Genomic DNA, 16,432 nt, shown 5'->3' on the forward strand with positions numbered 1-16,432 from the left:
GTATTGTGTTATTCATTTTTCAAACAAACAGAATTATTGGGTCTTAGCATAAGAAAATTCCCTGCTAAATTTTTGAAAATATTATGTTTAATATTCACATCCTGCAAAAAAAAATCTTAAAATCTTGTTATCCTGTGTTAAGTGCTTACCTGTAGTTTTAAAGCTTGTTGAAGAGGAAGTGCTTTTCACTCCTGTGATGTAAACTACTGTTACTCTTACAAAGTAGTTGGTCCAAGGCTGAGTTCCTGTGAGATTGCACTTATAAACAAGATTTCCTACACATGTAGTGTTCGCAGGAGAAAACCAGTCACTTTTTGTTGGCCACTAGAGAAATAAAATATCATTGTGGTCAACTTTCTTGCTCTGCTGAAAGTGTGTCACAGTTCTATTCCTGGGTATATTAACTACTTTGCCACCTCTTAATATGATAGTGGAAACATGACGCAGGTGCTCTTTCAACCATGGGACTTTGTCCTCTCAGTGACCAAGGACACAAACCCTAATTTTTTTATTTGTTTTCAGAAGTCCTACAAGTCTTGGCAGTAACAAAGAACAGATTGAGTGCCTGCTTTACACATCCAAAAGGAGCCTTCCCCTTATATTTCTGGATCATTGTGCCTGTGAGTTCAGCTTGCCATGATGCAATTGAAAGGAGTTGGGTTAGTGAAATTGTGATGTGACATTTATTTTAGGGCAGCGAAATCTTTGGTGTAGGTCTATTGAATCTCATTCTCTATAGTAAAGAATCTGCATGATCCAGTTTAGGACATGACTTTTTCTGCATCCAGTGGTTCAGGTGTTGAAGTCTGAAGTTTGCATGCACGCTGCTCTCACTGCAGTGCTTACTTCCTACTCCTTGGACCTTGTGTTCTCTGTGGCACCAGATACTAGGTTGTAGCTAATATTTATTGATGAAAACTTTTTTCTACTTTTTCTTGTGCGGGGCAGACATAGGATTTGCAACTGCAAACCCAGTTGGGGCAGGGCAGTGTGGAAACAGGGATAGGACTGCTGAAACAGGAGACTCAGACGGAATTCTGATGAGGTCATCCAGGATGTCCTTTGGCACTATGGAGTACTAAATGCTACAGCTGCACTCCTCCTTGTTCCTGGCAAATGCTGACTCCATCCTGCCCCTGCTGAGCAGCTAAGACTGACATCACTGTCCCTAAATTATCCACTGAGACTCTTCATGTACATCCTGCCACCCACCCTGTCATGCTTACCAGGCCAGAGTAGGTTAAATTTTCTCTGATCTGAAGAAAACCCACCCCAAAACTTATAGGAATTTTTACCTTACACAGCTCAAACCAGAAGCTGGTTTCACTGATGTGCAGAGGAGCTCTCCATTCTAGCTGGAAACTGGTATTTCTGGGGACTATGTTCATAGGTGCAGCTGGAGTCTCAAAAGTTTTTGCAATGACAGGGACACTTTCAGAAAACCAGTTCTCATCAGGATGAAAAGCAAGAACCTAGTAAAGCAATGGATGAATTGTACAATGCCAGAACAGTTGAAAAGGCAGCTTTGCTTTTGCAGCACCATGTTTGGAAGATCAACATTTCAAATGACAGTATTCAAGCAATAGAGATTAAGGTGTAGAAAGATTTTGCACCTCATAGCTGCAAGGTTATATACCTTCAGGCTGAAAGTTCCTGTCCAGGAATACCCTTCCACAGAGACTGTTCTTAGTTTCTCATCTCAGATTTCTACCAAGTCCCTTCTCTTTCTAGATCTTTCTTAAATGCCTCACACTCTTACACAGACATGCAGATGTCACATCACATATTAGGCAGTGTTTTAGAACCACAGATGCACAAAGTCAAGTGGTGCCTTAGCACATTGCTTTTCACTGAGCCACAGGCAAACATGATCTGTTAGGTATGCATACTTGGATACACACATACAGGTATTTAGGTATGTGTGTGTATACATATTACCCATTATATTATCCAAATCATTAACAAAAACCCAAAATCAAATTAGGACCTACAGATCTCATCCTGCCATCATTTGAATGTTCTTCCAGCTGTGTAAATCACTCTATATGTGATACCCAGAGCACATTCTGCAGACAACGTGTTTACTTGGTTACTTTTGAAAATGTCACTCTGATCATGGACCTACTGTCCAGACACATCATTTATTATTTTATTAAGCCTTCATCTGTAAAGGGAGAAGCAGTGCATTTTGTTCTTATGAATTCACATTGCATACTTTTATTTGTCTACTTTGCAGAAGAGAAGTCTAAAGATTTGCAGGTTGAACAAACCAGTAAAACTACTTGCAATTATACCTTGAATGAATTATTTGTTCCAGACTGGAGCCCACTGACAGACCAGGCAAGCATCCCATTTGAAAATTCACTTTTTCGTAAAGGTGTCGCTGGGACCGGAGGCAATAAATTGACAGAGATTTGATAGCGGATAGATTCAAGAGGTCCATTTGGCTTCAGAGGTTCACTCCAGGATATGTTGATGGTGGTGTCAGACAAAACTAGTGTTTTAATAGTGTTAACTGCCTCTGGGACTGAAACAGAAAGAAAAATTAATCTCCCTTTTAGAGTAGTCAAGAAATGTCACCAAGGAAAGAAAAGAAGGGTGTCAGTGTATTCCTATGATTCATTCACAGAACTGAAATTCTACACTCTTTACTGTAAAACACATATTCTGGTACACTCAGTCAGCTGTGGACAGGTTCAAAATATTTTGAGGGACTTTTAGTATCTTCTCGGCTATCCTAACATACAAGCAGACAAAAAACCCAAAGAATTGAACATTAACAGGAAAACAGCTGCTGCCCTATACTTCCACATTTACAGTCATATCACTGAAATCCTGCTCCTTCTTAGTTTCCTAATCAGGGTCTCAGATGTGAGTTTAATATCGTGCTTATTTGAATATGAACACAAAAAAAAAAAAAAAAAAAAACAACCAAACAAAAAAAAACCAAACAAAAAAAATCCAAAAACCAAAAACACACCTGTGCACTATTCCAATTGGAAAGTCTTTTCTTGAACAGAAACTTATGAAGGAAGAAAACCCAAAACTAAGCATTATTTCCCATCATTTAAAATTTTTCTCAGAAATAGAGTCTGGTTGAGCTGTGTAAGGAAGAAATTGGTTTGCTGGTCAGATGTCCATACCAGCTGGTTAATCATTAATTGTTCTGGAAAAGTCAATCCTTCCTTTGAAGCTTTAAAATCATTGACTTTGTAATGGTATATGGCATGTTCCTACTCTGTATAAAAAAATCTTTATTTCCTATTGAGCTGTCCAGAAAGGTAAAAAGTTAACAAGTATTTAACACTATTTATGTTCCCAACATATCAAAATTATAAGTCCATACATGTTAATTCATATCTTAGTAGCAAGACTACAGATTATTTAATGAAATATACAGAAACTAGACTCAGAAAGGACAAATTTCTTATTTGTCTAGCTAAAACATATGTGGAGTAAGAGTGACACTCTGTGGCAAGAGCAATGCATTGTCTTTCTCTTTTTTTCCATTCCTTCTATCTTACTATTTGATGGAAAGCACAAATTATTCCAAGCTTCTTTCACTTCATTAGAGAATTGAGAAAAAGGCATTGAGGGAATTCACACAGCTTCAGAGGTGTTAAATAGTGTACACACTTCAAGAGGCTCTAGCAGCATCTGATTACAATTTAAACTGGCAGTTACATTCATGAAATTGAGAACATAAGTGCCAGGACACATATACCTTCTATTTACAGCTGGCTGGAAGTTTTTCAACAAATTGTGTAAAGCTCTGAATGCTGATACAAATATCCATTCAAAATACTCAGGGTTTGTAGGCTGGGGTGAGGTGAGGATTTTTTGTTGGTTTGGTTTGCTTTTTGTCTAAGACTTGATTTTCATCCAGATTTTTCATTTTGTCTCAACTAGAGAAGCCTATTCTGAGTTTCATGTTTCATTTTAACATGAGACTAAAAAATTCCATTTGAGTGGAGCAATCCAGTCTCCCATTTCGTACTCTACCTTTATGTTTCATCACAGAAAGGGTGTACATTGCTGCAGGATAGTACAGTTTACCATACAAAAAAGAAATTGTGTCAATTCTTTCCACATCCCAAAGTATTTAATGTTATTCAATCAATGTGTCACACAAATTTTATATTACAGATGTGGAATACCATGCAAAGAATTGAAATCTACTGATAGAAGGCTAGAATTGTTGGGTAGTTTTGGGGGTTTTGATTTTTTGTTTTTCTCCACAGACTCCATAGGAAGGTTGAATCATTCAAGTTGGAATAGTTTCATGTTTCAGATCATGAAATCCAACTGTCAACCAGAGCTACCACTGTAACTCCTAAACCACTAAATCACATCACCCAATACCAGGTGTCTCAAAACACTTCCAGGGATGGTGAATCGCCCACTTCCCTGGGAAATTTATTCCAATGCCTGACCACCTGAGCAGTGTAAACATTTTTTCTGATGTCTAATCTGAATCTCCCATCTCAGATAAAAGCCATTGCCTCCAGTCCTCTCACTCCAGGCATGGTAGAAGAGACAAGTATTCTCGCAATATTCAGAGACCCACATAGGATGGGAGCTTATTTGCTTGATGGTGCAGATGCTAAGGGATCTGACTGATAAGAGAAAAATACCCAGCATAGTTGAACTAGAGAACTCTCAAACTATAGCATGTCTGGTTTTCATGAGAAGGGTGGCAATATGTCTCCGCCTCTTGTTTCACTTCCATTTGAAAGATAAAAAGAAGTTCACCTTAAACAGAGGGTTTTACAGGAAAAAATGTGACTGCTCCCAGCATAAAAAAAAACAGGGAATGATCTGTGCATAAGAGAAGGCACTGGCAGCCCTCAGGTGATGCTCTCCTCTGGGCAATGCTGGCAAAAAGAGAGGCTGATTATTCTATGAATGAACCTTTAAAGAAATCTTTGAAGAGTGCATCCCTAAGGAAAGGGAAATCAGGACCCCTGGAATGTTGTTAATGACAGGTATTCTGGATAAAATGTTTTCTTGGGCACAGTTGATCACTAGGGGAAAGAGACATTGAGGAAAGTAAGAAAAACACAGTGATGGCTGTCTGTACTTCAATTCCAGTTATTCCATCAACTTCTGAAGCAGCCAAAATCCAATGAGAGGTAAAAAAGAGGCAGAGGAAAACCTTAGGAGTCCTGCTGTGACTCCCTCACTGCATGTCACAGCAATATCCACATGCACAGCTGTGCAGCCTGCATGGCTCTGTGCCAGCCACAGCCAGCCCTGATGCAGCTGGGCTAAGGGAGTCAAGGGCCAGAGGCTGCTGTGGTTCTCAGTTTCACTCCCTTTCCCTCTCTCAAAAAAAGAACTGCTCCAACTCTGCAGGACAAGACCCAGGCAAGAAAACTAATGAAGATGGGGGCCACAACATTCCCACATCCCAGTGAGCTCAACACCGAGTATTCCTGGGTACCACCTTGGCAGTCTTTCAGCAAAACACAGACATGCTGTCATGGAGACTTGGCTATAATTCTGACTCTCTGACTTAGGAATTGAGAGAGGTACCTGATGGCTTTGGAAGTGAAGATTTTGTGTAGATTAAGGTGACATTGGCTGGTGACACCAGGAACAACAGAGCAAAACTGACACAAGAGAAAAGCAAGCACTATGTACACCACGGGAAATAGCTACCTCTCAAAAGCTTTCTGTGTTTTCAGCAAGGGAGCTCAGCAGAAACACTGAGAAAGTTATCTGAAGAGGAGCACAAAGGCAGCTCCCCATAAAGATAAGCGTGCATCTACAAAATCACACATGCAAAACAAGAAAAGGTACTGAGCAAGGTAGTTTTATTCGGTTGGGCTGCAACACATGCAAAAGCATAGCATGCATCTTTTGTGTGATCCTTCTCTTTCTGGAAGACATCAAGAGCTTCAAGGAGACTGGCACAGTAGCTGCCCCACAGCTGCAAACAGGTAGAATGAAGCAGGGAATGAGTAGAAGCATCTTCCTGCCCTAATTGGGGTATTTACAAGCATGGGAGGCATCTAGCTCAGACTGTAATAGCTCAAAGAACAAGGACTGAAAAGGCACATGAAAATTCTTAAAATCAACTGAAAATGAGTGGTTTTCATTCAGGCCAAAAGTGAAAATGAAGCGTTGTCTTTTCAGCCTGGTTCACAATAAAAAAGATCTGCATTACCCTTTGAAACAGCAATCATGAGAATGACATCAAGCCAAGGGAAAAAAACACTGAACAAATACATAACACAGATATTTAAACATACATAACCACACATACATACAAATACAGCTTACTTAAAGATGTGGCACAAGGCTGAAACTGCAACTGTTTAGCCATTTTAAACCATAATTTATCTTTCCTCTGGAAGCAAATAAGCCAAAGCATTAAAGAATATATAAAAATATATTGAATCAATCTTTCAGTTTCATCAAGTCTGCTTGTCAAAACCTTGTGAAGATCTACACTTTCTGATTTTCAACCCAAACTTGCATATACCTTTCTCTGAGATGAGAACTCTGTTCAAATTCAGAATAAAATATGAATCAAACCTCCATAGAGAGTTGTGCCAACTGTGCCTTCTCCCACAGGCAGCACTTCCTCATTTGAATAGTAGTTTTTCACTGCAACTTGTATGGCATAGCTTGAAAATGGCTGTAGGTTCTCTAAGACAGCAATAGGACCCTGATATTCCTAAAAGTGAAAACCAGATAATAAATATGCATTCTTAGAAAAGAGAGTCATATGTCAACCCAATCACCTGCCAATGAAATGTGTGCTTAAAAAGTAATACAGTAGTGTTCTTGCATTGTAATACACTTTAGTGTTTAAAAAAGAATGTTAGAATCAAAGTTTCAGTAATAGGCCCCTACAGAAAAGAAAGCACATACCAAAAAACAAGACAAAAAGTAGGGGGGGGTTCTTGCACAAAGGAATCTACCACTTACCAAATACCACAGAGAAAGGGCAGTTACTGTTGGGATGTAGAAATGGAAAAACTCACTGACAGAAAGCTACAGAATGGTTCATAAAATCACTATTATTTTTAGAGACACTATGAAGTTGTCTCTTGGGTACTTCATTATAAATCACTTTAAGTGATATCACTTTATATCACTTTAAGTTATGTTACATTCCCTGTTTATGGATAATATCCCAAGCATTTCTGTGTGAAGTAGCCGTACCAATGTTTTTTGCTGTGGAGCAGACAAACATTGTCTTGAGTTCCTGCAGATGTTTGTCATTTGTCTGGAAAATACCAGGTACGTCGGTGTAGTCTGGGATATGCCAGGGCAGAGTTGCTGTGGCGTGACAGATGGCAAGCTTAATGTAAAACTGGTGTTAGTCATAGCAAGGATAGTAGGTTTCTCAGTGTCTGGCAAGAGAATCAGGCATCTTTTATCTAGGAAAGATATCAAAATATTAAAATTATGGCTGGACCAATCCAAACTTGCATGGGATTCTACCACCATTCATATGAGAAAGCATAACTACAGATTATTCTTTCTGCTCTCACAAAGAGAAACAGAGGAAAATTCCACCTGAAAGTACTTTATTTTATTACTTTCATAGACATAAAAATAGTGGTACTCAGAGAAACTCTTATTTATCTTTGACAAGATACAACTTTTTATTAAAGAATTTAGGTTCTTCTTGAAGTAAAAGATGTAGTTTGTACAAAGATGTAGCAAATTGTAGTTGCTGTGTTGTCAGGGCGATACATACAGATGAGCCCAACCTGCCTGTTATAGGAAAGAATAATATGTTGCATAGACATTGCCTTTCTCTAGCAATTAAATGTTATCTGTTTTTAATTCCAAACAGCTTTCCATATGTAATGTAATGACAGATAATGAGAGACAAATTTGGGAGGTAGAAAAGGAGTCTGGAGGGAGAAAACAATAGAAAACTACACTGACAGTTACTGAAAAGTAACAAAAGAAAATTCCTCATCACTTGATGTACTTTCAAAAACAAAATAAAAATAAATTGAATGGACTTCCTGCTAAGAAGGAAGAAATTTAGGCATGTGCTCAGGGAGGAAGGTACAAGGACCAGTTCTTGCCCTTCGGCCACAACAACTGACCTCATAGTTAAGATCTTTTCCCCCAAAGTGAACAACCCTGCCATTGCTACCAAAGTCAGGTTCATGCATCTTCCTCCAAATATATTTGCAGTAAATGTAAATTAGAAAATCTCTGTGGGGATCTCTACATAGAAATAATCCATTTGGACTGATATTTGGTTCTTCCCTTTCTGTACCAGCCAAGCCTGGAGTTCTTGCAGGAAACCCTGTCCCTGAGGATAGGGATTAGCACATTCTGTACCAGGGCCAAACCAGGCTCCTACACCAAAGCCAAGCCCACACAGATCTCATGAGAGCAAACGTGCCCAGAGTGTTGGCAAGAATAGCCTGAGCATTGGTCAGAGCAGCCACAGGCAGGCATGACTGTACCAGCTACTCAAATAATGTGAAATTTTTTTATTCCAAAGAAGTTAATCTTGTTAAAATATTCACTTGTACATTTGCCAGGTTTTTAATGCAAAACTGAAGTTCAATAATTATTTTTAATAGATTCATCATGCTAGTAGCTGTTCTAAACCTCTGCATTTACAAAGATAATCCCTATAGGTATCATGAATCTTAATTTTATATTAAAACAAATGTTTTATTTATTTCATTATCATTCTACAATGATTTGTTTAAAATATTAGGAGTACTAAGTGAAGCCTGGGTCTACTATAATGTAACCTGTCATCTCCTGGGTGCTTCATTATAAACCACTTTAATAAGCAGAGTTCTTATCTCTTTATCTTTGGAAGGACAGACCTTTGTTTTAGTTTTATATACTTGTGAACAAACTCAGAAATCTGTGTCAAAATAGGGATCCCTATCGAAGTCTTGCTACAACACTGTGGAACATATTAGCTCTTTTTCTGTGCTGTAACATGCACCACCTTTTCTAAATCTCCATGCCTGATGCTACTTTGAAAATAGGCATAGTTTGGCATTAACAAACGGGAAATATTCATCATTGTGACCTTCCATTGTATCCAACACAAGGCCAGTCCAACTTAAAACATCCTTTTTAAAATGTGCAAATGGTTTCTCTGCAACAAGTACCTGAATCCATGAAGCATAAATACTTTACATAAATGCACATCTGCAACTTAAACACATGCTCTGATAGAAACTGGTTGCATTCACAAAACAGCCCAAATCCCCTCTACCTGGATATGATTGTGCTGCTGAGCTGTAAGCTAAGATTTTCAGTGTGTGGTTTGCTCTCTTGTGAAGAAAGTGTCTTCTGCTTTCTTTATTTGCTAGCCAAATTTCAGCGTACTCCTTTGTTTCAACGGTCCAGTATATAAATGTCTTATCTGCAGTCAAGCTGCCAATTTTATTACCTGTGGGAAAACACTGAATTAATAAGTTTTATAGTCAGCCCTGACGAGATGATTTTACAAGAGCAGATGGGTGCTTGTATTCAGAGTGAGTCAATATAGCCGTCTTGGCCATACCATATCCTCAATGACCTCCCCTTGAGAAGAGATTTCTGATATTTTCCAGCAGGTCTCATGAAGCTGAGACACTGCTATTCCAGTTTACAGGTGTAGATTTAAGGGTGTTTAATTACCCATAATTATGAGAACTGCTATTCAATTAACAACAAAATAAATAAAACACGAACGCAAGAGCTGTGTAAAACTTTCATCTTTTTTCCAAGATAAAAACCACCATAAATCTGCCATGTCTCAGGAACAACTAAGGCAGTTCATCTGGTAACAGAGAAGCTTTACAGCATGCCTCCAAAACTGAGCTAACAATTGAGCAACCAAGAGTAAGTGTTATTATCACAAGAAGTGAAACATGGATAACTTGTCATACAAGATCCTACCTGTGTGAAGTACCTTCCCCACATGACAAAGTCTGCAATGCAATTTTCAGGCATAAGTTGCTGCTGTATCTTTTCATTGAGATAAACTGGTGTAGCTAATACAAAACCTTAGCGAAATAATGTGTTAACATTCTAAGTGAAATCTACTGACAAGCAGCACTTGAGGCTGTAGAATTTCTTTTATATCTTACTAGAATAGGCACATGTGTCAGTAAACATCTTCACACTGCTCTTTCTCCTAGTTTGTATGAACAGGGTACACAACTGGAAACACACAACACAAATTTTGTCCATATTGACTACAGATGAATCAGTTTTATAAACAAAGTGCTTCATGAATGCTATTTTGTGAAATGAATGTTGTTTGAAGTAAGAGACAGCAAGAATCACAAACTACCTAGAAAAATAAGACACTCAGACCTTGAATACTTGGTATTTTGATAGTTCCCCAGCAGTGGCACCCATCCACATCTGAGGCCCAGATTTCATCTCCTCCTCTGATGAAAAGCAGCTGAGGATTTTTGGAGTCAGACAGATCTATACTCATAGGTCTTCCTAGCTCTGCTTCTGTGACGTTACAGGTGCAGTAGTTCCTCGTCTGTTTTTCTACCAAGTTGTGTCCCAAGATGTGGTGAACAGTGTTGTTCAGAATATCATAATAAAACATGTGGCTGCCATGGTCAAACTCTTCCATCCAGTACAAGCGGCTATCAAAGAAAATGCATCGCTTTCAGAAGGAAAACTTCACATTACCAATCTAAATGCAAATTCTGGATAAAATATTTACTGTAAAAAAATTGTTGTCTGGTGCTGACTTTCATTTGTATTACTCATATAGAAGAACCTATCAGTATTTAAGCATAATTTGAAACCTTTACTCCAACACAGACATCTTTTTGAAATTAGGTATAGCCAAGCTCAAGTAGCAGTATGGAAGTGGCACTACATCCAAAAATTTCTGAGAGTTACCAATGCCAAAACTCATCCACTATGAAAAGTCCTTTTTGGTCCTTAACAGTTCAGGTTTTAATGAAAATCATGTCTAAAATTTGCTTTTATAAAAGTTATTGGTAGTATGTGCCTTACCTTAAGAAAGGATATGATAACAGAGATGATACAGCTGAATTACTTTTGCTGAGCTGCTTGTTCAAGGCTTTTAGAGATTTTTCCTTGAGCTCAAGATCAATCAAAAATATTTGAGTTTCATTCTGTGGTGTTTTCAGGGCAACAAAAAGATGTCTTGCAATCCAGTCAACTGTGATGGCTGTGACATTGTGAAGATGCACATCTTTGAAAAACTTAAGAAAAAAAAATTTAAAAGGACAGAATTTTCCAACCTGATGTTAAACATTACAAAAACCAATTTGTTTCTGAAAGAAAAATATCTACTTGGGAAGTAGAAGTCAAAATACAAAGATGTGTCATGGATTGGCAATATCTTTAGAGAAATCAAAACTATTGTTTCACAAATATCAGTTGTTGCTTCCATATTCTTGAAATTAGAATGATGTAAATAAAATAAAATAAAATAAAATAAAATAAAATAAAATAAATAAAATAAAATAAAATAAAATAAAATAAAATAAAATAAAATAAAATAAAATAAAATAAAATAAAATAAAATAAAATAAAATAAAATAAAATAAAATAAAATAAAATAAAATGTGATAAACAAATACAAATTTCAGTTGGCCTTAAAATAATGGAAATAATGGTCACATAATGATAATTTTCCTAAATTCTCTCAAGTAAGGGAGTGAACAAAGGAGTACCTGAAACATTGAAGCATTCTGTATATTCAGAATAAAAAGAGAATCTTCAGTGACATGGTATGCTTTGTCATCATTAGCAGTATAACAGATGTCCTTTACATTAGTCTTGGCTGAAAGTTCCCATATGGTATGACCACTGTCTATGTCAGTAAGAAACAACTTGTTGGCAGAAATAGTTATTAGAGTCGGGATAGGAAAAAGATCTGGAAGGAAAAGGGCACAGCCCAATTAACAGAAAAACCCATCCTAAGTAAACACAGTCGTTCATAAAGAAAGCAAGTATGAGATACAAATAAACACTGGGTCTGAACTTATTATACTTGGTTGCATACCACAGTAAATAAAATAATGAGATGCCCTTTTGTCATCACAGTTAAACTACTAAGATATTTTCAGTCTCATTGTGAATGCTCACCTAACAAATTTAAGCACAGTAAAACAGATTTACTCATTAAATTACCTTTAACAGCCAAAGCAGAAATATAAAAAGATCTCTAGCAGTATACAGATTACAGGTGAAAACCTACTGTTCCATGCTAGCCTGGACTTGTACAGAAAAACTAATTTTGCATAGTTTTGAGGAAAGACTTGAAATTCCCAAAATTTAGTCTAATGATAAGGAATTTGTTAATCTTTCATATCAGAGGATGTATCATTTTATCATTTCCTCTTTTGTGTCTGCTGTATGTTACACAAAATGTTGGAGGCTATATATCAGATTGCCAAAACCTTGTACTGTCATTTTCACCAGCTATTGCACACAAACCATGAGATGCCAACTAAATCATCCATACCTGATGAATTCCTCTCTGCCATATCAGACATAGGTCCTGGACCTACAGAGGTGAAGGCCTGCACCTGTGGGACAGGAGATTGATACTTATGTCAAGTAACAGCATAACTCACTGCTTTTGAGGGCCTGTAGAGTCAATAGAGACAAAATCCCTGTCTGCTCATCTAGGAACAAAAGTGTGTGCTCTGTTTGACATAAGGCTGTGTTGGTCAGTTCAAAGGCTACATTCAAGTTGAGACCGAGGCTATGAAGAGAACTTTAAGCAGTAGCCCAGAGACTGACAATCCATGCTGCATCTAAAAATTGGAGCTAAAAGGACAGTCTTTTTGTTTCCTTTCCCAGCCTGGAAATTCCTACTATTTGCAGCAAACATGGTGTTCTCTCTTATTTGTATCTGGTCTGTTACATGCTCTCATGCTTTTAACTTATCTTTCAAGCACACATACTGTCTGTTCCAAAACTTTTATCCCAATGAAAATATGAGCTCTTGACAAGTTTTGAACTGGAAGTCTCTTTCCATGGAAGCCACATGAGTCCTTGAATTTCTCAAACTGTGACTCTGTTCAAAAGGCCTGTCACTCTCCACCAGATCAGGTGAATCTGCGTTCAACTTGCAGTTTCTAGCAATGGCTTGGGGAAATCTCTAAAAAAGTTTCTTTTGGGCTTCACCATTAAGTGAACAATATGATACACAGAGAGGTTAAGCCAGGTATCCATGGGTGAGTCAGCAAATCAGCAGTTCTACAAGCAGAAACCACAAGCTCTTGCCCCAAGCCATGAAAACATCTCCCAGGCAAACACATTGGACTGTACAGATAACATCTATCACGAGACAAGCTTAGTAATTTTTCATACCTGAAACCTTACTGTGAGGCTGGGAAGCACATCCTTGAGAGAAAACTGCATCTGTGTGGGTTTAACATTGCTTTCAATCCACTCCATGAAAGTGCCAGCAGTGCTGCTCTGATTCACTATCTGATAGTAAACTCTGAACTGCATCAATATTCCATTATCCCTTTCAGGTCTGTCCCACCTGAACTCCACAAGGACTGTACCATCACTTCCATGTAGGCTATTTTGTAACACGTATATTCTAGGGTTCCTAGGGGCTGAAGGAACTGTATAAAAAATAAAAATAAAATACATAGAACAAAACACCCCTGTTAAAACACAAACCCTACCCCATAACTAACGCTACAGAAGATTATCTAAAACTTAATGGTTATTCCTTTTTGGTTTTCATTGTTGTGAAGCTATTTGATTTTTACTTACCTAGCCAAAAGAAAGAGCAGTATAAACAGGAAGAAAATGCACTCCTGCACTGAGACTGGGACATATTTATTTTGCCAAGTCCTGTATGTAACTATGGGGCTGTAAAAATTTTTACAACACAGAGCATATTCTATCCCATCTCCTGTTCACTTTAAAATCTACTGTATCTTGTAAGCTTTCTCAGTGCTTCAGTCACTCAACTGTATTTTTGCTAGCTTAATTTTGACATGCATAAGAGCAAAACTAAATACTGAAGCAAGAGTAAAATGTGCATAACATCATTTAAAAATCTAAGATATTGCATGCAGCCTTTCATGTTCATTGTAATGAATTCAGTTTCTCTTTCTTACTCATAGTCACAGGCACATGCTGGATATATTGTGCTGCATTTTCTGTTCTGAATTAAATTACTTCAATTGTCTGCATTTATGTATGCAATAGATGATTGCCAAAGATACTCAGAAACACGTCCTTGCAACTCTGCCTGCAGCTAGCTATCTCTGAAAGCTGCTCATCCTTCACCAGGGTTTCACTTGCTGACATTGATCTGCTCCCAGTACCCACTACACATGAGGAAGAGGATGTAAAATTTTAGTAGTACCTCCTTCAGGGGCTCGAAGGGATACAGATGTCATTGGTGCCTTGCCCCAGTATGTGTACGGAGTGACAGTAAAATCAAAGAGTGCAAATGGCTCCAACCAATCCACTCGGTAGGATGGCACTGTCAGATTATGGGGGTGAAGGCATCCTTCACTCTCCAGAGCCTGCAAATGAAATTAAACAGAACAAAATAAAGCAAGACTTTTTTTCCTGCTCAAAAGGCCTTCAGTTTTCAAAAATTCCCTCACCAAATTGGTCATCTAAATCAAAACACAGCTTCCTCTTCCTGTGAGTATTCATTCTTTCACCAGCTCCTGTGGCGCTGTAGTGATGGGTAGCGACGTGCCAGCAATCTACCCTTTGAATTTAAAGTAAAGCTTGCCAAATGCACTAAAGGGGGGATGAAGGCTAGATTTCACATTCAAGCAAAGCCTGTCCCTCTGTCGTCTCAGGGGACACTACTTTCTCTGAGTTACTGTGAGAGGCTTTCTCACGAATTTTTTATCACTGTGATCTCTTTGCCTGGCTATTCACATCCCAGCCACTAGCCCGGAGCCACTGCTGACTGCAGTGGTGGAGAAACTGGACAACTTGCACTGTGTTCACAATTTAGTTTGATTCTTGACCAATTTGTAAATGCCAAAGAAGAAACAAACTCCATTTCTTTTTAAAAGTAGATGTATAAACAAGCAGATGCAGTAATACATGTAGATTAGAGGGAGGGATTGCATCAATATCCTCACTTGTAGAGCTTTTGATCCCACGCAGTAAAAGACAGTTCCCCATTCCACCTTTGTGGAGGGACTCCAAGTGATGTGGAAACTTGTAGAATTTCCTTTAATTCTGAAAGAAGACTCTGGCACTGAATCTGGAATCACTTTTGGCGTAGAAGAAAAATTTCCTGTCCATAAACAGAAGAAATAATAATAATCTAAGGAATGTGAGGAATAGGTAGACTAGTCAAATGTGACTTAGAACGTGAAAGTAAATCTTGGAAGCCAATATTAGATAGAAACAATAAATAATAGAAACACACATTTTTTTTTATCCATGTGTATACCATCAGCTTTTATAATTGCATCTTATCCTGATATATTTATCAGGTTATATATATATATATATATATATATATATATATATATATATATATATATATATCTATATATATATATATATATATATATATATATATATATATATATATATCAGGTGTATCCTGATATATTTATTAATAAGTTATTAATATATTTATTAATAAATTGCTCTTGTCCTTATCTTTTGTCAAATGCCTAAAGAATTTCAAGAATGAAGAATTTCAGGCTAACAGTGAATACCTTTATTGAGGCATTTAGATAAAGAAAATATTGTACCTGGCAAAGGTTTAAGTGATGCCTGAACAAGGGTAAAGGCTGTAAACTGTGCTGGTTGTGAGAAGGGAATGCTAAGGCTCTGATTGACTTCCTGGACTGTAATGAACTGAAGCCTATTAATCCAGAACAGACGACCACTGTAGTATTCCAGTGCACCCTGGGATATTTCTGAAGTACTCCATGCTGCAAATTCCGTGATGATGGCATTACTACAACTGTGGAAACACGTATGAAATTAGCAAACTGATAGCCCACATGTAGAGGGAACAGATTTATGCAATGTTTGACATATTGTTAAGTTTTTTATAATTCAAGTTCTTAATACTTATAATTCAAATTCTAAAATGTAGGAGGCAGGAAGTCAAATCAAAAATTTTTCTTTAAGCTCTGTAAAGCAGAACACTTTTCAGAATATGAGGCACTGCAGAAAGAACAAAAAGACCTTCATTCCCTTTATTTCACTTGAAAACAATTATAAAATGGTTTAAAATTCTGCTGCATAGATGCAGAAAAATGAGTATTTTTTAAAAGTCAGCCCACCTTCTCTCAGCAATTCCAGTGAAACAGTGAAGTCTACCTCAGAGCATGAGATTCATTCTACTTCACATCAGGAACCCAGATTTTTTTGACCCTGCTAGTTTCCTTCCATTATTTACTAAGATCTATTAACATTTTTCTTCACTGGATTTACTGGTGATTTAATCTGCATTGTATATTGTATGTCAAAACTTACAGGC

The 16,432-nt window shown here is 37.5% G+C and overlaps 1 protein-coding gene across 3 annotated transcripts in view; it reads right to left on the reverse strand.

The window, feature by feature from the left end:
• Nucleotides 1-16,432, reverse strand: part of ROS1 (ROS proto-oncogene 1, receptor tyrosine kinase) — a 69,070-nt gene that overhangs the window by 26,296 nt on the left and 26,342 nt on the right. For all 3 annotated transcript variants that reach the window (XM_072926803.1, XM_072926802.1, XM_072926804.1), the window contains 14 exons: nt 15,696-15,910; nt 15,069-15,226; nt 14,327-14,489; nt 13,309-13,571; nt 12,455-12,518; nt 11,661-11,863; nt 10,975-11,186; nt 10,309-10,595; nt 9,221-9,397; nt 7,174-7,391; nt 6,541-6,682; nt 2,295-2,527; nt 1,296-1,472; nt 150-324 (listed from right to left, as the gene is read on the reverse strand). In XM_072926803.1, coding sequence (XP_072782904.1) covers nt 150-324; nt 1,296-1,472; nt 2,295-2,527; nt 6,541-6,682; nt 7,174-7,391; nt 9,221-9,397; nt 10,309-10,595; nt 10,975-11,186; nt 11,661-11,863; nt 12,455-12,518; nt 13,309-13,571; nt 14,327-14,489; nt 15,069-15,226; nt 15,696-15,910 — 2,687 coding nt within the window. The remainder of the gene's footprint in view (nt 1-149; nt 325-1,295; nt 1,473-2,294; nt 2,528-6,540; nt 6,683-7,173; nt 7,392-9,220; nt 9,398-10,308; nt 10,596-10,974; nt 11,187-11,660; nt 11,864-12,454; nt 12,519-13,308; nt 13,572-14,326; nt 14,490-15,068; nt 15,227-15,695; nt 15,911-16,432) is intronic.

Source organism: Taeniopygia guttata, chromosome 3 (genome assembly GCF_048771995.1).
Source record: "Taeniopygia guttata chromosome 3, bTaeGut7.mat, whole genome shotgun sequence".
NCBI classification, from domain to species: domain Eukaryota; kingdom Metazoa; phylum Chordata; class Aves; order Passeriformes; family Estrildidae; genus Taeniopygia; species Taeniopygia guttata.